We start from the raw sequence: 21,178 nt of genomic DNA, 5'->3' as shown, positions 1-21,178 counted from the left end.
ACATGATAGCCTCAATAAATATGAGTGGCCCTTCCTCTTTCAATTTCCCCATCTCTCCAGCTGGCCAGATAGGCTAGCCTCTACTCCTTTTGGAGTGACACACTTCAGGGGCCTAGATAACATGCCCTGACAATTCTCTTTTGCAAAGAACATCAAGTGGTCCATGGATACTAAACCTATCCCAGGCCCCCAGATTATGAATCTCTTACTCTACACTCTCCCTCATTTACTAAGCTCCAGTGAGAGTGTTCTTTCTCTCACACCAGTTCATCCACACCCTGGGACTTTCACGCCTGCCATTCCCTCTCCCCAGAATGGTCTTGCCCAGCCAGCTCTCAGTATGGCTGGTCTCCTCTTGTCATTGAGGGTCCACCTGGAAAGTGCATTCCCCCACTGAGCACCCATTTGAAAAGGCTGCTTCCATGCCTCATGGTTCTCTAAAGCATCACCTGCTTTAATATTTTTGCAGGTATTAATGTCTGGAAGGGCCTTATTTGTCTTTTTATTTGTCTAACATGTGTCTCCTCGTTATATAGGGACACTGCATCCTTGTCTTGCACCGCCAGTGGGTAGTGTCAGACATATAGTAGGAACTCAATATGTATTTGTTGAAGAGGTGAGTGAATGAATGAATGAATGAATGAGTGGGAAAACAGATGACTGAGAGAATGACATAGGTGGAGAGAGGGAGGGGTTTAAGGATGAAGGAGGGATAAATTTAGATGTTCTCCAGACTCCATGATAAATGCTTTTTATACATATTTTATCCAAGCAAAAATCCCATGACGGGAGAAACATTTTCACATCACAGACTTATTACAGGTGCTTGAGCTTCAAAGGAGAAAACAATCACTTCCCCCAGATTATACAGCTGCGGAATGGTGGAGCAGGATTCGAGCTTACATCTGCTTAACCCCAAGCCCTGTGCTCTTAACCACCATGGAAATCATCCTCTTCTTGTTCTTGTTGAGGTGTTGTTGTTGTGTTGTTGTTGTTGTTTTTAATCATCCTCTTGTCCTCCTCTCACTTTAAGAGTTCACCCCTGCTCCCCTTCTGATGCTCATGCCCCAACGACAGCCAGATTACCCAGTCTGGGCCTCCATGTTGCTTCACTGCCTACCAGTGAGGTGGCCCCCTGAGACCCTGCAAGGTCTCCACACACATGAGTGAGTGCAGAATGAGGTGTCTGTTCTCTGGGATGCCCCCCAAGTCCCAGGGACATTGCATGGCCAAAGACAGGTCCAAAGGGTCTGGTAGTGACTGCCACTATTTATGAAGTGCCTGGGCACCAAGCCTCAGCCTGAAGTCCTTGCCAGTGGTTGCCAGGTCCTCACAGCACCTGGTGATCCAGCCTCACAAAGTGAACACAAAGGAAGAAGTGAAAGAGAATAAGGACAGGTCGTGGATGGGGAGCTATGCCAGGCTGCTCCCCCAGGGTCATCAGATTGCTGCACAGAAGGCTCAGGAAGTCATCACTTGTCTTGGGGTGGGGCCATGCAGGACAAGGAGGATGGGGAAAGGGAGCTGAAGGAAAGAACCGTGAGTGCCTCTCAGATTCCTGATGCAGGGCTCCCTCCCCAAGATGCAGGCGAGTTGGCAGGTGCTTGGGTAGTCAAGGAACTAGCAGACGTCAGCAGTTCTTGTTGTCACTGACTTCCACATAGGGCAGCCCCACGGGCCAAGTGTCCCGAGGCCAGTAGCGGACTTTGAGGGTGTGACCTGGCATCTCATACCTGGCATCCACCAAGGCCATGGTAACCATGCCATAAGGAAAGGTGATGCTGATGAGCACATGCCTGTGGGGTACAGGGAGAAGGTGGTGAGGGTGCAAGATGCCAGATGCCCCTGAGCTAGCTTGATGCCCCCACCGTGGTTCTCCTCTCACTTCTCATGGATCCTGACCACCCAAAGGGACCTTTTGGATCAGACCCTTGATTGAAAACAGCCCCCCGCCACACACACACACACACACACACACACACACACAAGTCCCAATATCTGTGTGCTTCCCCTCTCTGCCTCCTGGCCCCTGCTCCAAGCCCTGGCATCTGAGATTTTCTGGTTCTGGGGCACCATATCACTAGGCAAATGCTTACCAGATGCTATGCAGGTAAAAGAAATTGATCTGTTGCCAGAAACTGCAAAGCAAGCGGTCACTGATCCAGCTGGTCAATGCAAAAGCCCATAAAATTACGGAGACCTCCATTATATGCCGAAGCTCCTTATTGCTGGTCCTAGGGAGAGAAGATGAAGACCAGAGCCTGACTCAGGTAGCAGAGCCTGAAGGGGCTGATGGGAAACTCCTCCCTCCAAGGCGATGAGGCTGGGAGGAGGGAATGGCCAAGAGTACGAGAGGGAGGGGGCCTAATTTGTGAGTATTGCTAACATTTGCTGAGCACTTATAGGATGCCACATGCAGTTCTGAAAGTTCTTCAGATTAAAAACTCAGTCCTCACAACAACACTATCATTCTCATTTTGTAGATGAGAAAACAGGCATGTGAGATTAGGGTATGCTCCAACCCCACCCAAGGTTACAAAGCGAGTAAATGGCAGAGCCGGGGTCTGAACCAGGTTTGTCAGGCTGCAGATTTCTTAACCAATAAGCCCTCCCCTGTTTGTGTTTGGGGCTGTAAGTGTGCGCACACCTGTGAGTCAGTGGATGAGAACTCATGACTGTGTGGCTATGGGAATGTGCATGTCCGTGTGTGGGAGGGCAAATTCTCTGGAGGCCATGTCTTGGGACAACTCAATATCAGAATCCGTTTCTCTAAAAGCAGAGCTGACCCAGCACCCTTTAGGAAAGAGGCAATAATTCCTGTGTGCCCCAGAGTCTAAAATGGGATGGTTTGAACATCAAAAAACAATAATGAGTAGGGACTGGTGAAATATAAATATAGAGTCTGAGGATCTGGTTAACAGCATTGTTTCATCATCAATTTCCTCCTTTTGAGGTTGTTCTATGGTTACACAGGATGCTCCATTGGGAGAGGCCGGGGGAAGCTGGATGAAGGATACCCAAGACTCTGCACTATTTTTGCAACTTGCCATGAGTCTGTAACTACTTCAAAATAAAAAAAGTTGGGGATCCCTGGGTGGCTCAGTGGTTTAGCACCTGCCTTCGGCCCAGAGTGTGATCCTGGGGTCCCGGGATCGAGTCCCCCATCGGGCTCCCTGCATGGAGCCTGCTTCTCCCTCTGCCTGTGTCTCTTCCTCTCTCTCTCTCTCTCTCTCTCTCTCTCTCTCTCTCTCCCTCTCATGAATAAATAAATAAAATCTTTAAAAAAAAAAGTTAAAAATATAGCACAGCGACTGCAATGAATTGAATCACTTCTGAAATATAAACATCTATGAGTTCACAATAATACTTGTTTTTTAATTTCATTGGTCCCTACTAGAGATGGCTAAGGCCCCAACTCATTACTCTGAAAATAGATCAATTAAGGGAAAGAATCAATTATCCATCCTGGCATTTCTGTGCCAACTGTATTTCCAGGTTGATGAGCGAAAGTCCTTGATGGAAGAACTCCAGGTAATCATTGCAAAAGAAATAATGGAATCTGCAAACCACTGTTTTGCAACCACTAATGAATGACTCTATGGATGGGAGCGGTGTGCCTGAATGGCTGCGGAAATCATTAGGTGAAAAGTCGGTAGAAAACTTTATAATAAAGGAAGGAAATGACACCACCTGAATCCACTGATCAACCTTAATAGCACTAACTGTGGAGCAACCACTCATTATGGGGTCCTAATAGCATGGAACAAGAAACACCCAGCAGCACACATGAAATATTCTGGCCTCAAAATATGTAAACCTAAATCTAGATCTAACTATTAATTTTCAAGAAATTTTTAAAAATTAAACACACACACACACACACAATGAAAGATACCACAGGAAACAGACAGCCAAACCTAGAATGTTCTCCAGGATAAATAATGGAGTTTCTGTTATCAAATCAGAGGCATGAAGATAGGGGAGAGAGGGTGAGACTGCTATGACAAAATTGTGTTTGCATCCCAATTTCAACAAGACTGGTTGTAAGAAGGCATCTTGAGAAGCTGAGGCAACATTGGTGCAATCTGGGCATTGTCAACTTGATTAGCCCTGTGTGTGCCATGTCTTCCATCTGTCCCTCTAGATCCTTCTCTACCCCTCTCCATTCTGCCCTATGCCCCCAGGGAGGTGGGGTGCTGGGCTGTGTGGACTGAATCCAGGGCTCTCTTGTCCTTGGGCTTCCAATTAGATTAGCCAATGGTTTCTAGTTGGATTAGCCAATGGCTTCCAATTGGGTTGGCCATGGTTTCCAGTTGGGTTGGCCAATGGAGCACTCCTGCAAGAAACTAAAGGGTCAGAGGGGGGTATGGTTAGAATATTTATTTTCCTGGCCTCCTCCATGTGGGGTTGGCTCAGGCTAGCTGCAACCAGAAACTGGAGGTCACGGTTCTTGTTAAGGAATCCCTTTCCAGGGACCCCTGGGTGGCGCAGCGGTTTAGCGCCTGCCTTTGGCCCAGGGCGCGATCCTGGAGACCCGGGATCGAATCCCACATTGGGCTTCCTGTGCATGGAGCCTGCTTCTCCCTCTGCCTATGTCTCTGCCTCTCTCTGTGTGTGTGTGTGACTATCATAAATAAATAAAAATTTAAAAAAAAGGAGTCCCTTTCCACAAGACTCTCTCCTTCCAGACTCTTGTCATCACTCCCTCCCATCGCCCCCCACCCCAGGTCTCCTGATGGTCATAGGATCCCACTCTTATCAGCACAGTGGTTCTGAATGATCCCTAGTTATTTTCGTATACCTGCTCTCTCCTTTGTAAATAACCCTTTTATTCAGCTCCCCTCAAATGGCTCCATTTCAGAGACCCCTCTCTGTCCTGCCAGGACCTAGTATGGGTTAAAAAAATAACAATTCTTTATTTGGGAGAGTAAAATCCTGAAAAGTTAATGGATGCCAGTATATGGAATCTTTGGGGGGTATGTATAATGCAGGTTGGCAAAATGCTGATGGTTTTCAGGACTGGTTAGTGGGCACACAGAAGTTTCTCGTTCAACAGTCTCTGCTTGTATGTATGTTTAGGGTTTCAGCCTTAGGTTCCAATCCTAACCCTGCCCCTTGTTAGTAGATGATCTTGGGGATGGGACATCCCTCCCTTAAGCCTGGAATCAATGAGAACTCTGTGCCTGAAACGTGGTATGTGAAGTAAGGGGACTGCTTGGAGGGGGATGGGAGCCACCTTCCCAGGCAGGTCTGTAACCACCACCCACTTCTTATATTCCTGGAACACGATGTAGAGGATGTGCACAGCGATGCTGTTGAGGGCATATGCGTTGATCACGGGCCTCAGGAAGGACAGGAAGGTGCTGATCACAGTGGTGATGATGACGAAGCAGATGAAATGGGGCCTGGGAAAAGAAGGACTCAGTTGTGGGAGGGTAGCTGGGAGGGTCCTGGGGGCTTCAGGCAGGGTCAGGAGATCTTGTGGCAGAGGTAGATGAGCAAAGGGAAGGGTTCCAGGGAGCCCAACTGGACCCAGAAACAGGTCTTAATGTTCCCAGGTGGGCTCATCAGAAGGGTCTGATGAAACATCCCAGGTGGGCCCAGGCAGGGTCTGAAGGGGGCCACAGGGGTGGGGGTGGGTAGGATGATGAGAGGGTCTCGGGGGCTTAGATCAGTAGAGGGTTTCAGGGCTCAGGTGAGGTCAAACAAAGGATTTAGGGGAGATGAGTAGGATTAAGGAAGGGATTACAGAGGTCCCAGACACTATCAGGAGAGGGGTCCTGGAAGGCTCAGGTAGGTCAAATAGGGTCAGGAGAGAGATTCAGAAGGGTCTCAGGTCAAGAGAGGGGCCCAGGAGAATCCAAGAAAAATTACAGGGGGCCCAGGTGATAGGCTTAGGAGAGAGGTCTTTCGGGCCCAGGTAAGCTTAGGTATGGGTTCCTGGGACCCCCAGGTGGCTTTGGATATGTTCTGGAGAAGGTTCCACACTCTTTGGGTAGGATCAGGAGAGGATTTCCAGGGGTCTCAACTCACTCAAAGGAGGAGTCTCTGGCAGCCAGTTAAGTCAGGTAGGGTCAGGGGAAAACCCTGGGGTGATCAGGTGAGGGTTTCCAAGGATCTCAAGTGGGCTCACAGAGTGACCCTGGAGCCCAGATGGACTCTGGTAGAATCAACAGAGGACCAGCCCCCGCCCCACCTGTTCTCTCCTAGGAAAGTGGGAAAGTAGCAGCGGGGCATCCATATGCTGTAGCTACTGGCCAGCAGCCACAGGATAGCGATCTCATCCAGCAGCTGGCCCAGGAAGCTAAGCGTCATGTGGAAGTACATGGAGAACAGGCCTGGAGCAAGAGACAAAGGTAGGTGGTCAAAGGGGCTGTCCCCACCCCTACCACCCCACTGTCACAGACCCCCACCTACCTATGACCATGAAGAGGATGCAGATGATGTAAACATAGCGGGAGCGTTTCTGGGCATAGGGGTGCATCAGAAACATCATGAGAGGCCCAAAGATGAAGAAGGTGACATTGCTGAACTGAAAAAGAGGACATTGGGGACAGGGGGGGCGTTGTCAGAAGTGGAGGCAGAGCAGGGTTGCCCCTGTGTCCAAACCCTCAGTTATTAGCCAATTGGTCGACCTGTACTCTTTCAGGCAATTAATCAACCCAGAGTTTGTCATTCTTTCAGTTGATCTTGGCAGTCTACCAGTCATCAATACATTCCATTCGTTGGAATAATCAGTAATCCGTCTGTTATTCTATGAGCCCATTCATTCATTCAGTGAGTATGGCAAAGACTATCTACTAACCTTCTGCATACATTCACCCTCTTTTCCTTTTAGAAACAAGATAGAAATGTCAATGAATCTATTACTTTTTTCTTTCTCAAATGTGAGCTATATTTATCAAGATTGACTGTATTAGATATTGAAACTGAGAAATTTTCAAAATCCAGGACTATGCAAGCACATATTCCCTTGGCCATCTGAAAGATGATGTCATTACTCATCACAAAGCCACTAGAAGATTCCATTGTACCCTGGTGAGATCCTTAGAGTGGAAAAAGCACATACAATCTTTGTATTATTATGAAAGTAATTTTCACCTCGAGGAACCTCTGAAAGGCCTCAGAGACCTTGCAGTGTCCCTGGACATTATTACCAGGACCACTTCTCCATGAACAGCAGAGCCAAGTAGCTTGATAATGTTGAACTGCTGAGTTAACATTCCAGAACCACCTACCTCTAGGCTTCCATTTCAAAAAATAATAAGATATTATTTTTTCTATTTAAGCTGTTCTTAGTGGGCTGTTTCATTTGAAACCAAAGCATCAAAAAAAAAAAAAAAAAAAAAAAAAAAAGAAACCAAAGCATCCCAGTTACGGGCTTCTGCATCCAAGTGACATGGGATTGGATCTATGCTCCCCCTCTCACTAACTGTGAGGAGTAAATTCAATGCTCTAACCTACCATATCTGTATTTGTGTCATATGCATAATGCCATTTGCCTTTTCATGTTGTTGACCCAGAGATCCTCAGGCCTCAGTAGTTTGTGAGTACAATTAAGGTGACAAGTACATTTGCACCAGAATTTCAAGGGTTCAGAGTCCCTGGCCACTGATACAGGACTTCAAAGTCCCTTCAATGTTCCCCCCAGATATATCTGAGCCATGGTGTGTCTCTCACATGAGCTCAGAAACAAGTGTCCTCGCAGTCATCTACCTGCCAACTTGAGGTCAGCCAGCTGGCTTACTCAATTACATCCTTCTCTCTCCAATAAAATCTTCCCCTTGTAAATGCCCCATCACCCGTGTCCCATCTCAGAAAGCGAAGAAATAGTGCCCTGTTAACCAGGGCGCTCCGTTATTTCTCAGAACCTGAGTCTGAAGGATGCTGACTCAAAAATAAAGAGCGCAAGGAAATGTAATTCGAAACCACAATGAGCTATCACCTCATGCCAGTCAGAATGGCTGGTATTTAAAAAAAAGAAGAAGAAGAAGAAATAACAGGTGTTGGGTAAGACTTTGGAGAAAAGGAAGCCCTCATGCACTGTTGGTGGGCATGCGAGTTCGTGTAGCCACTCTGGAGGTTCCTCAAAAAATTAGAAATATAAATATCATATGATCCAGTAATTCTGCTGCTGGGCATTTACCCCCCCCCCAAAAAAAAACCCATTACTTTGTAAAGATATATTCACCCCTGTGTTTATTGAAGCTTTATTTACAACAGCCAAGCTACAGAAGCAGTCCAAGTGTCCACTGATACATGAATGGCTAAAGAAGATGTGGTGTATATTCTGTATATATATATATGATATATAATATAATATAATATATTGACTATATATATTATATATAATATATAATACAAATATAGTAGTACTCAGCCATAAAAGGAATGAAATCTTGCCATTTGTGACAATATGGAGGGACCTAGAGAGTATTTTGCCAAGTAAAATTGGTCAGAGAAAAACAAATACCATATGATTTCACTTAATATGTAGAATCTAAAAAACAAAACAAATCAACAAACAAAAAAACAGAACAGATTCATAAATAGAGAACAAACTGGTTGTTGCCAGAGGGGAAAGGGTGGGGGATGGGTAAAACAGGCGAAAAGGTACAAACTTCCAGTTATAAAATAAACAAGTCAATGGGATGAAAAGTGCAGCATAGGGGGGATAGTCAATAATATTATAGTAACATTTTATTGTGACAGATGGTCACTACACTTAATCGTAGTAAGCACTGTGTAATGTATATAATTGTCAAATCACTGTGTTGTACACCTAAAACTAACATAATATTCTATGTCAACCATAATTTAATTTTGAAAAAATACAGAGCACAGTAGCGGGTGTGGGGAAATCATTTACCTGATACAAGGTCACCATCTAGGATGCTAGGTCCTGGGTATCAAGACAAGTTCCCAAGGCAGGAGTCCTTCCAGTTCTAGGGAAGCCCATGGCTCTCCTTGGGTGATGGTGAACCAGCTCAAAGACCACAATTTGAGAACCTTTGGCAAACTGGTTCTGCAGCCCATGTTCCCACCCCATGTCCTTGCTTTCCGTATCAAGGTGTCCGATGCCCACCAACGGACAATGTCGAACACATCTCTGGCACAGCCTAGCTCACAGTGGCCACCCAAGAACACACATGCCATGTCTGCATCCTGAGACCCAATCCCACTGGAGTAGACACCTACCCCAAACCCGGCCAATCCGATTTTCTTGGGAATTTGAAACGTGGAGCAGACACAGAGCTTGAGAGTCACCAAAATTGAGTTGCACCATTGTCAACTCTCTAAGGTCTTGGGGTATTGTCCCAGTGTTTAAGATATGGCAGCCGTCTTGCCACCACCACAGACAAGGCTGAGAACACAGGCAAATACTCAAGGGTGGTACCGGCCTTGTGCTGAATTCTACAGACCTATGTTGGATCCCAGCCCTCGCCAGCAACTCATCTCTCCATTTTCTAAGACACCTCAGTGCCTATCCAATGCATTCTTCCTGTTTGGTTTGTTTTTTGTTTTTTGTTTTTGCTTAAGCCAGCTTTCTAACGCTTGAATCCAGCAAAACCATCACCGTTGGCGTATGAGCTGGGTTTCTTTGGTAGCAAGCAACAACAACAACAAAATGAATTTGTGAACTTACACCTTAAATTTAAAAAATGTGTGTAGTTATTTATTTTTCATTCAGTCATTTATTCTGGGGAGCTCATCAATCCAAAGAATTGCAGAAGACAAGGACAACCAGAAATCAGAACAGCTCTGAGGCTCAAATGGACAATCTCTTCAGGGACCAACTTTGGGCATGAATGAATCCAGGCCCAAGATTCAAATTCTGGAGATGTTGCCTGGGCCACAGCTGCCCCCCCCCCCTTGGCCAGAAGAGGGGGAGCACCTTGATTGACCATCCCATTGAGAACATAACCAGTAGGAGAGGGGCAGTTGGCTGTCATAGGGAAAATGGTGCCATGGATGCTGAATGGGAAAAATCCTAAACCAATCCGACGTTCCTTCTGCTTTCAAACAAATGCCAGCCCTTGGGTGTACTGAGCACAGCTGACGATGCTGAGCCAACCAGTTTCCTGATCTCTGAACCCTCCATTTAAGACACATCTGCGATTCCCATAAATAAAATCCAAACTCTTAAACCTGCCTTGTAAACTCCCTCTATAACTCACCTCTCTCCACCTTTAACTTTATAGTCGAGGTGGAAGGGATAACTCAGCTCCTCCACATGAGCCATACTTTCTCTTACCCCTTAACCTCCAAAAGTTTCCACAGGCTGTTCCCACTGCCTGGAGCACTCTTTGTCCCCACTTACCCCTCTTTGCCAGGCCAACTGCTACTCCATCTTTCACCTGGGCATCACTTTTTGATAAAGCCCTCCCAATCCCCCGAGGGAGAGTCAGGTGGTCTTCTTTTGTGCCCGGTCCCTCTATCCTAACACTTGTCCAGCTGTCCTGAAACTGTCTCACTCTCCCCCTAAACCTGGCTTTGAGAACAGGCTCCATGTCTTCCCCATTCTCCACTGTAACCTCGGGAAGTGGAAATGGTAAGTGCTCAGTAAACATTTCCTGCTGACCAGATCTCAGGGCACGTTTATGTGCATCACCAGTCACACGCAAGAAAACACTCGGCGGAAGGGCTTGTAGTTCTGCATGGAACTGGAAAGTTCTGGATAGAAGGTGCTGTGACTGTTACTTTCTTATCTTTGGACAGCACAATTTTATAAGTATTGCTTTTAATCCTCACACACACACACACACACACACACACACACACACACACACAAGATCTGGCTTTCTAGTTCTTGTGTGGCCATGAGAAAACTGGATCTCGGAGAGGGAGAGTGACTTCTCTGAGGTTGCACAGCTCTGGGGGAGCTCCAAAGTTTGCTTTTACCCCCGTGCTAGTGTGGAGGCTGTGCAGAGGCAATGCATGAGGCCAGGCATCGAAACACTACCTGGCCAGGGATGTGGTTCCAGCTCAACAAGCAGCAAGGGTTACTGCTGCGTTGTTGTTATGGGAGGAAATAGTGACAGGCTTATCCTTGCTCCCAGCTCGGAAGCCAGCTCAAGCAAGACAGAAATTTCTGATAACGCCCCGAGTGCACGCAGAATGAGGGCAAAGAAACGGGCGGAGCCTCTAATGAGCTCCAACTGGCTCCAGAGTCTCCGATAGCATCAGAGGCCACCCCCTACCGGGGCCTCCCTCCCTGCCTCTGGGGCTGGGCCCCCACATTTCCCAACCACTGGCCCCACCTAGACTCTTCCAGGCGGGAGAGGCGCATGTCCAGGATCACAGCTGGACTCTCTGGGTCCCAGCCCCAGGAGATGCCTTGGCTTTCATTCATTCATTCATTCGCTCATTCATTCATTTGCTTACCAATCATTCCTTCAGTATCTACTATTTTGCCCAAGGACCTCAGCAACGCCCCCTAACAAAGCCTGCCTTCACCAGTGTATCCAGTCAGGGTTTGGGAGACGTTCTGTGCCTCCTTTTCCTCCTCCAACTCCAAGCACCACAGTGAGGATTAGAGAGCCAAGTGCTATGGGGTCGGAGAGTTTTTGGTTTTTTTTTTAAGATTTTTTAAAATTCTTTTTATTTATTCATGAGAGACAGAGAGAGAGAGAGAGAGAGGCAGAGACAGGCAGAGGGAGAAGCAGGCTCCTTGCAGGGAGCCCGGTGTGGGACTCGACCCCGGGTCTCCAGGATTGCACCCTGGGCCGAAGGCAGGCGTTGAACCTCTGAGACACCCAGGGATCCCCAAGGGGCCGGAGAGTTTTGCTCACTGCTGTGAAACTCCGGCATCTAAAGCAGTGCCTGACACACAGTAGGTGCTCAGTAGAGAATAATGCATGCAGAGAAGACGTGTAAATAATGCATCCAGGGACGCCTGGGTGGCTCAGCGGTTGAGCATCTGCCTTCAGCTCAGGGCGTGATCCCGGGGTCCTGGGATCGAGTCCCGCATCGGGCTCCCTGCAGGGAGCCTGCTTCTCCCTCTGCCTGTGTCTCTGCCCCTCTCTCTGTGTCTCTCATGACTAAATAAATAAAATATTTTTAAAAAATAATGCATCCATGTGCCCGGCACAGGTGCTGTACTGGCTGTGTACAACAGGGTGCTGTTATTCTGGAAGAACTTGCCTTTTTGATCACCAGTACCCAGCAGAATGTCTGGCAAATACATGTGGCTGAGTACCTTAGGTCTGGAAGAAGGAAAGGAGAGAAGGAAGGAATGGGGGAGGAAAAGATGGGAAGAGGGAGGGAGGGAAGAAGGAAGAGAGGGAAGCAGATTGGCCTGAACTGACTGCCATTTCAGCTTTGGGAAAAGGCAGTGGGGGAACCCCTTTCTCATGTTCCCTGCCGCCCCCCCCCCCCCACTGCTTCTCTCCCATCCACTGCTTCACTTGTGGATTTCATCCATCCATTCTTTTTTTTTTTTTTAAGATTTCATTTATTTATTCATGAAAGACACACAGAAAAGCAGAAACACAGGCAGAGGGAGAAGCAGGCTCCCCATGGGGGAGCCCAATGTGGGACTCGATCCCAGGACCCCAGGATCACGACCTGAGCTGAAGCCAGATGCTCAACCAGTGAGCCACCCAGGTGCCCTCATCCATTCATTCTTGACTCCTTTATTGTCCCTGTCCTCCCCACTGGCCGGTGACCTCCGTGACACCTGTTTTATCCCTGGCTGTGTCCCCAACACCCAGCTCTCTGGGCACGCAGTGGGCGCTCAAGAAAAATTTGCTGACTCAGCCAAATCAAGGAACCTCGCCGAACATCCCAGTGCCCTTTCTTCCCACCGCCAAAGCTTGAACTCCCACCACCCACACCTGGCTCTGTCACCTGTCCAGGACCCCCTCTACATCCACTCAACACATGCACGAGAGTGTTGGTGCAGGGCCCCGGGGCACGGAGCTAGCGCACCAGCCTTACACCCTCCCCGAACAGGACTTACTTGCATGAATTAAAACACACATAATTAATTGTTAATCACTCAGTGACAGGGTGGCCTCACAATGCTGTGCTTAATTAAATGAGAGACTCTGGGACCAGAGCGGCCTGGGCTTTAACTCTGACACTTCCAGCATACGTGACTTCTGTGCACCTGTGATTTACACGCCATGCAACCCTGAGGAGGAAACATACTCTCTGAGCCTTTATTCCTCATTTGTAAAATAGTGGAGAATAAGTCTACCTGCTTCATGAAATTACTGGGAGGATTACAGGAAGTGTTATTTGCTAAATAAAATGAACATCTTGGGATCCCTGGGTGACTCAGTGGTTTAGTGCCACCTTCAGCCCAGGGCATGATCCTGGAGTCCAGGGATCGAGTCCCACGTCGGGCTCCCTGCGTGGAGCCTGCTTCTCCCTCTGCCTGTGTTTCTGCCTCTCTGTCTGTGTGTCTTTCATGAATAAATAAATAAAATATATATTTTTTTTAATATTTTATTTATTTATTCATAGAAACAGAGAGAGAGAGGCAGAGACACAGGCAGAGGGAGAAGCAGGCATCATACAGAGCCTGACGTGGGACTCGATCCAGGGTCTCCAGGATCACGCCCTGGGCTGCAGGCGGCGCTAAACCGCTGCGCCACCGGGGCTGCCCTAAAATATTTTTTTTAAAAAAGAACACCTTAACACTTCCATGTCTCTGTGCTGTGTTTACCTCTAATAGTAGTAGCTTTGTTTATTCGATGCTTAGGATGTGTCAGGAACTGTAAGGTTTTTTGTTTTTTTTTTTTCAATTGACATATAAATCCCATACATTTTCCCTTTTAAAGGGAAATTCACCCTTTTAAAGTGTGCAAGTCAGTGGGTTTCAATGGACTATTCACAGAGTTGCAGGACCATCACATTTTTAAATTCCAGAACATTCTCATCACTCCAAAAAAGAAACCCTGTCCCCATGAGCAGTCACTCCCCGGCTCCGCCCTCACCTCTCCGGACAACCGCTAATCTGTTTCTTATCTCTACAGGTTTGGCTCTTCTGGGCATTTCATATGGATGGAATCTTTACAGTATGTGGCCCTGTGACTGGCTTCTCTCACCGAGCATCGTTTTCGAGGTTCATCTAAGGTGTGGAGTGTGTCAGCGCTTCATTCCTGTTTATGGCTGAGTAGTAGTCCATTGTGTGGATGAATGACAGGGTGTTTGTCCATTCATCCATGACGAGCATTTGGGGTGCCCAGTAGCTGTTTCATCCTCTCCGTGGCCCTGTGGGTTAATCACTATTAGCACCCCATAGCTACTTCCTTTCCGAATAAGTACTCAGTAAATATTTGCTGAATAAATATGAATGAATGAATGAATGAATGAATGAATGAATGAACGAGTCTTTCTTCCCTATACTACCTGCATGCTGTACTTTTGACTTTACTTTTTTTTTGTCTGTCTCCTCCACCCACCCCAGGACACCAGCCCAGTGAGGGCAGACGTTTTTGTTTGCTTTGGTCACCTGTGTCCCCAGAGCCTGAAACAGCGCCTGACTCAATCCATTCTTGTTGAATCATGAACGAGATGAAGGGGTCACTATCTCCTCAAATTGGACCTCCTGTCATCCCCAGAAGGCGTTTTCTGAAGGAGTCTAGAAGTAGAGTGTCTGGGTGGTTCAGTGGTTGAGCCTCTCCCTTGGGCTCAGGTCATGATCCCTGGGTCTCAGGATCAAGGCCTGCATTGGGCTCCCTGCATGGAGCCTGCTTCTCCCTCTGCCTGTGTCTCTGCCTCTCTCTCTCTCTTATGAATAAATAAATAAAATCTTAAAAAAAAAAAAAAAAAAGGAACTCATAGGACCTGCTACCACAGCCAGGGGCTCAGAGAGCATGCAGGGAAGAGAGGGACTAGGATCTCCACTCTGCTGAGGCCAGCAACAGGAATGCTCAATTGAAAAGGGGGGTGGGGAAAAAAAGAAAAGGGGGGTGGGGAGGCTGTAGGAGGTAAGGGCATGGCACCCTACACCCCCACCCCCTCGCACTCTGACCTCTCTGTCCCTCTTTGTATTCCTATGGTATCCCTCCCCCAGACTACCCTCACCACTGCACCTCTGCCTACGCAAAGGTTCCCTACTCCAGACATACCATCCCTTTGCTCTGTATCCAAGCATCTGAGAGGGAGCTTTCTGGAGAGGACCTGGAGATGCAGAGCTTCTGAAGCTTTGGCAGGATCCCAGGAAAGAAATTCAGCAGCACAGCTGCCTCTCAGAGCCAGGGAGCCTTGACACTTCCTCTGCCACCACTCGAAACTCTCCTAAGTTGTCAGCTGCCCTGAAAGAGGCCACACCTGGAGGCCACCAGGCCAATGCAAGCAGAAGCAAACTGGAGCAGCCCACACCTTGAGTTCTCCTCCATCCCACCTGACCAGGCCCTTCCCACACCCTTGACCTCTGTTCCTGTTGAATATGCCTTCGTGGCTCTCCAGGCTCATTTGTGAAAAGCAACCAGGTGCCCTGACCACTGCCCACCTCATTGAGTCTTTGCTGTTCAAAAGTCACCCATGGCTCCCCAGTGCCTTCATCATGGAGCTCACGCTCCCCTGCCAGGCATTCCTCACTTGGCCCCCAGAAGCCTCCTCCACTTTTCTCTCAGCCCTCATTTCCTCCTTCATAGGCAGCCCGAGCTCTGGCTTTAAGCCACCAACTGTTCCTTGGCCTGCGGTTCCCTGTCACCTCAAGACCTTTGCTCATGCTGGTCCGTTTGCTCCATATGCCTTAGAGAACATTTACTCGTCCTTTAAGCTTTGAGATTCTCTCCCCATTCAGCAAGCAGAGACCTCCTGTGTCTCCCCCAAGGCTCCCCTCTTCCTATTCTGGCCCCTTTGCCCTCTCTCTGCCATCAGCTAACCATGAGGCTGGTCAGCTCTAATCCTAAACACCCCACTTCCTTATCCTGGGAGCACCAAACCTCCCTTGGGACCCCCGGATCAATCAGCACAGGTTGATTCATGGCACTGATGTTGAATGAATGAATGAACCCAATGAGTCCATCAGTAAATATGGGGTATATTTCAAACACTCCGACCCAGTCCTCAAAGCTCGTTCATCTTCATCTCTTCTCATATTCTAGTCACAGAAACACACTTCCTTTCCCCAAACTGTACACCCTCTTTTTTACTTCCAGGGTGAGTACATCTGTATTCTCTCTTCTTCTACCCTTTTCTCGACTACTTCCCTACTTGGCAAGCTTCTATTCATCTTTCTATTTTTATTTTTATTTATTTTTATTTATTATTATTATTTTCTTCTATTCATCTTTCAAAACCCAAACCCTAGGTACCCTCCTCTATGAAACTTGCCAACACCTGAGCTGAGTCCTCAAGTGCTGCCTTCTTCTTCACCCTGATCGTGTGGGGCTTGGCTCTGCCTTCCCCCACTCCAGACTAGTGAACCTTGAAAGCACTGCACTGAGAAAGTAAAAGATTCTGCAGAGTGAAGAGACTCCCTAAACGGATCATGATGAAATCAATGAGAATCAATTTTTGAAAAAAATTCTTGCTAAGGGGGTGCCTGGGTGGCTCAGTCGTTTAGATATCTGTCTGCCTTTGGGTCAAATCATGATCTCAGAGTCCAGGGATCAAGCCTCACGTCGGACTTTCAGCTTAAAACCTTTAAAATAAATTTTTTTTTGCTACGAATTTTGTCTTCATTTACATACCTTGATCAAAAACATGCTTTTAAAGAGCTGCATAGGAACGCCTGGGTGGCTCAGTGGTTGAGTGTCTGCCTTTGGCTCAGGGCGTGATCCCAGGGTCTGGGGATCCAGTTCCACCTCGGGCTCCCTATGGGGAGCCTGCTTCTCCCTCTGCTGTGTCTCTGCCTCTCTCCCTGTGTCTCTCATGAATAAACAAATAAAATCTTTTAAAATAAAAGATAAAGAGCTGCATAGTATTTGGCCAGAATATATTCAGCCCTACATAGGCTAGTGAAAATGTTATGGCTTCCTTTTTATGTATTCATTTATTTATTGCAATTATAAATGACTCAGACAGGACTTTACATATGAATTTTGTTTTCTATTGGGATTATCTCTTTGATGCAAGTGTCTGGAGGTGCAGTGATGGAGTCAGATCAGAGGTGGTGCTATTTGTAAATCTATGTCTCAACACAACTTGACAAATTGCCCATGGGAAGGTGCAAAATACGAGTGTGCCCACATTCACTACAAAATAAATTCATTAAAAAAATAAAGTAAAATAAAACAAAAATAAATTCATTTTTAAATTACTGATTTGAGAGGCCAAAAAGAAAAGACCTTATTGTTTTCTATTTGGCTGGTTATTTTATACACACACACACACACACACACATATACACACACACACACATATATATATAATTATATTATTCTAATATATATATAATTATATTAGAAGCTGACAAACTCTGGCCCCTGTGCCAAATCCACCCATTGTCTTGTTTTGTATGGCTCATGAGCTAAGAGCGACATTTATAATTTTAAATGGTTGAAAAGATATAAAGCATATCTTGTGACATGTGAAAGTTAATGAAATGTGCATTTCAGTGTCCATAAATAAAGTTTTATTGGCACCCGGCCACCCTCATTTGTTTACAATCTGTGGCTGCTTTCCAGGTACAATGGTAGTGCTCAGTCATTTCCATACAGACTGTTTGGCCTGAACAGCCAAAAACAGTTAATATCTGGCCTTCATAGCAAATGCTTGCCAACCCCTGAACTCTATGATTTATTAGCTCTAGTGATGGGTCTGAGATACTCAGAAGCGTTTGGGAGGAGAAAATCTCAGGGAGAGCCTTTGTAACATGGCTTGGGTGCAATTCCTCATGCCCTGGTCTGTTTTGCAAGAGCCTGTTCAATAGGAGAGGAAATGTCCAAGTGTGTTCACACCAGGGAAAGGTAACTATTAATTTGCGAAACTTTTGTTTCTGTTTGATAAGTATGTGGAAATGCAGGTACTGGGTGATGATGATGTAGAAGTCTAGTATGTGTCATGACCATGTCTCCTGCAGAGTGCGTCTCCCAGTCGCTCAGCTTGCTGCATTTATAGACAGGCCCGAGGAGGGCTGAACGGAAGGCTATTTTGCATGGTCATGTGCAGCTAGACTGGAGGCTCAGCCCAGTCCTAAGTCAGCCCTTTCTCGGTGCCTTTTGTGAGGACCCCCCACCTCGGGGTGGGCTGCCAGAGAATCCAGAGAGAAGGGTCCCAGAACCTCACACCTCTTCTCCACCTCAGAGTTGAGCACGTTCAGCCCTCTCCCATCATCAGGTGAGGGGACTGAGGACCAGAGTCAGTGTCTCTGTCAGGAGGAGCAAGAGCCATGGAGATCACAAGGAACCCCTGAATCCTAAACCCCCACCTCCCCGCTCTGGAAAGCGGAGAGGTCAAGCAGGGCAAAAGCAGCCAGGCCAGCCCGAGACTGAACTCCCACTGCCCCATCCCCCCAAAACAATCTCTTGGAAACCCCAAGTTCAAATTCTAGCTCTGAGTGCTGGAGTGACCCTTGGCATATCTTTCAGCCTCCCTGAAGGTCATTTCCTCACCTGGACAACAGGATGAACCCTGTATGCCTAATTCTCAAAGTCAACGTGAAGATTAAACAAGATTTTCCCTGTAAAATGTGTAGTACAACGCTTGCCACACAGTAAGTGCTCAATAAAGGTATGTTTGCATCACTTGCCACTTACTGAGCACCCTCGCTCTGTGCAGGGTCCAGAGCAAAGCACATGGCCTCATCACCCACCATCCCACGGGCTCCAGGAAGGTAGGCAACCTGCCTTATGCACAGCAGTCTCCCCAGCACCCCGTGCGGGGGTAGCACGGACACCTGCATCTTTGGCTGCTTTGCATCTTCCAGGTTTTGCTGAAATGCCAGTGCCAGTTAGGCATTTGGAACCTTTCTAATATGGCCCCATAGCAAGGGCTGGGGGAAGGATCACCCACAGTTGCTAGTATCCCCAGACTGGAGCGGTCCCCGGGACATGGGACTCTCAATGCTGAAACCAGGACAGGCCCCCGCAAACTGGAATGAGTTGGTCCACCTAGGCTGGGGGTACAGCTGAGAACAAACTAGACACAGTCACCTCCCCCTGGAAGCCCTTCCTGATTCCACCACCACCACCACCACCACTGGCTCCCCATGCCCTCCCTGCTCCGCCAGGCTGCCTGTGCATCTCCCTTCACCGCGCCATCACCCTGGGTTGTGAATGCCCGGAGTCACAGCTTTGTCCTCCGCTCCAGGAGGGCAGAGGCTGGCTGTTTTCCTGGGGCCTGCTGCATTTCCAAAACCTACCACGGAGCCCGATGCCAAATAAAGACCAACAAATGAATGAAAGCCAGCGCTCCTTGCCTAACAAACGAGCAAAAGCTCAGATGCGGTGAACACTGAGGCAGGCTCCCCCAGCGACCATGTGGAGAAGTCGGGCCTGCACCCCGGGCTGTTAGGACCGCCACCCCCAGCCCTCCGCCCTGGACCTCACCGTGTTGTAGAACTCGGCCACCAGCTCCGAGTACTGAAAGTTACTCTCACACCAGTCCACCTCGGAACTCTGGTAGGCGAAGATGCTGGGCATCGTGATGCGGCACCCACTGCCCGCTGGCTCAGTCTGGCAGAGAGGAGCATGAGAGCCTAGAAGGGCCCGGCCCAGGTGAGACAGGCAGAGGACAGCTGGTTGCCCCACGGCAGGCAGGCAGGTAGGCAGGCTGAGAGGAAAAACCTGCTGAACCACTCCCCGGTTGCACCAGGGCAGCCTCGCTGTGCGGTGGCGGTGGGGCGGCTGCCCTGGGCATAAGCAGAGGGGCTGGCATCATCTGGGAGAAGGGGAGGATGGGGGCTGGGGAGGTCAGGGAGCACACCTCCCATCCCTATCCACTAGGAGTGGGAGTCGGGGGAACTGCTATCAGAATAGTAATAATGAATGAGCCCATTGAGAGGAGGATCCTGGCTAGCCCCATTTTACAGATGAGCAAACTGAGGCAGAAAGAGCAAAGTCACTGGCTGAGGGCATGCAAGGTGGTGAAAACAGGCAGTTGAGACCAGACTCCAGGCTCTCAACCATCAGGTCTACCTACCTCCACGCTGCCCAAGCTCCATGCGGCTACTTCCCACAGCAGGGGCAACAGTGGGTAGCACACCCACCCCAATGGGCCTGGCTCAGCCGCCTTGGAGTCCTTGGCTATGTGACCTGGCCCGCCCATTTCACCTTTGGGGGCCTAGGTCTTCCTGTTTGTGTTATGGGAGATTGGGCTGAATTGCAGCCAGGTCTCTTGCCTGGTCAAAACCCAGAGTGTCCTGACTTCTACCTTGGGCCACCTTCAAGATCCCCGTGAAGGGAGAAAATCTGCAGTCTTCCAGGCCTGGGGTCCCTAGTCCTGGCTTCCGAGGGCTATAGAAAGCTCTGGTTTTAGAACCAGCAAGGGCTGGATTTGAATTCTGAGTTGCTCCCCTTCTTAAATTGTATGACCTGGGCAAATGAATCCACCTGTTTGCTCATCTGTACTATGGGGAGGACGGGGGATAGACCCAATGGTTTTTGTTGTTTTTTTTTAAGATTTTTTTAAGGATTTTTAATTTACTCATGAGGGACCCACAGAGAGAGGCAGAGACTTAGGCAGCGGGAGAAGCAGGATCCCTGTGGGGACCCCAATGAGGGAGGGACTCGATCCCCGGACCCCGGACCCCGGGATCACAACCCAAGTCCAAGACAGATGCTCAACTGCTGAGCCACCCAGTCGCCCTCCCTTTTCAATGCCAAATAGTTCAAGGAGAGGGGCTCAATTGGTGCTAATACATGTTTATGACCCTTAACACTTAATCCCTTTGTTTGCTAAAAAGTCCTTCAGCAGGCAACAGTATCCTGCCAGAATGTAGTGACACTGTTTATATTGTATTTATTTTTAAATAAGCTTGTCTTATTGCTGGTGATACCCACTTTTCATTCATGGCAGGGTTACTCAATTTCTTTCTTTTTTTTTATTTTTATTTATTTATGATAGTCACACACACAGAGAGAGAGCGGCAGAGACACAGGCAGAGGGAGAAGCAGGCTCCATGCACCGGGAGCCCGACGTGGGACTCGATCCCGGGTCTCCAGGATCGCGCCCTGGGCCAAAGGCAGGCGCTAAACTGCTGCGCCACCCAGGGATTCCCTCAATTTCTTTTTTTAAACATATTGATTTAAGCTTTATAATCCTGGGGGTGGTTGCG

General features: G+C 48.1%; 1 protein-coding gene across 4 annotated transcripts; it reads right to left on the bottom strand.

The window, feature by feature from the left end:
- Positions 1-735: 735 nt before the first annotated feature.
- ACER1 (alkaline ceramidase 1) lies at positions 736-19,644 on the bottom strand. Of its 4 annotated transcripts, none has more exons than XM_038565338.1 (6): positions 19,452-19,644; positions 6,418-6,532; positions 6,197-6,338; positions 5,268-5,405; positions 2,097-2,234; positions 736-1,796 (listed from the first exon to the last, which is right to left on the bottom strand). In XM_038565338.1, exons 1-6 carry the CDS (start codon positions 19,542-19,544, stop codon positions 1,631-1,633), a joined length of 792 nt encoding a protein of 263 aa, XP_038421266.1. In that variant the 5' UTR covers positions 19,545-19,644; the 3' UTR covers positions 736-1,630. The 4 variants fall into 4 exon arrangements, with proteins under 4 accessions (XP_038421266.1, XP_038421264.1, XP_038421267.1 ...); XM_038565336.1 differs by having other exon boundaries at positions 6,418-6,527; XM_038565339.1 differs by lacking the exon at positions 19,452-19,644 and adding an exon at positions 6,806-6,998.
- Positions 19,645-21,178: the final 1,534 nt, after the last annotated feature.

This window comes from Canis lupus, chromosome 20 (genome assembly GCF_011100685.1).
Source record: "Canis lupus familiaris isolate Mischka breed German Shepherd chromosome 20, alternate assembly UU_Cfam_GSD_1.0, whole genome shotgun sequence".
NCBI lineage: Eukaryota > Metazoa > Chordata > Mammalia > Carnivora > Canidae > Canis > Canis lupus.
Note: the sequence above shows the minus strand (reverse complement) of the source record. Positions and strands in the feature narration are given on the sequence as shown.

Coding starts and splice junctions, on each gene's coding strand:
- ACER1 (XM_038565336.1), bottom strand. CDS start 19,594: ATGCTCCTCTCTGCCAGACTGAGCCAGCGGGCAGTGGGTGCCGCATCA. Junction 5,406..6,196: donor ACTTTCCTAGGAGAGAACAG/GTGGGGCGGGGG, acceptor TTCTTTTCCCAG/GCCCCATTTCATCTGCTTCG. Junction 2,235..5,267: donor GTGTTCCAGGAATATAAGAA/GTGGGTGGTGGT, acceptor TTCTCTCCCTAG/GACCAGCAATAAGGAGCTTC.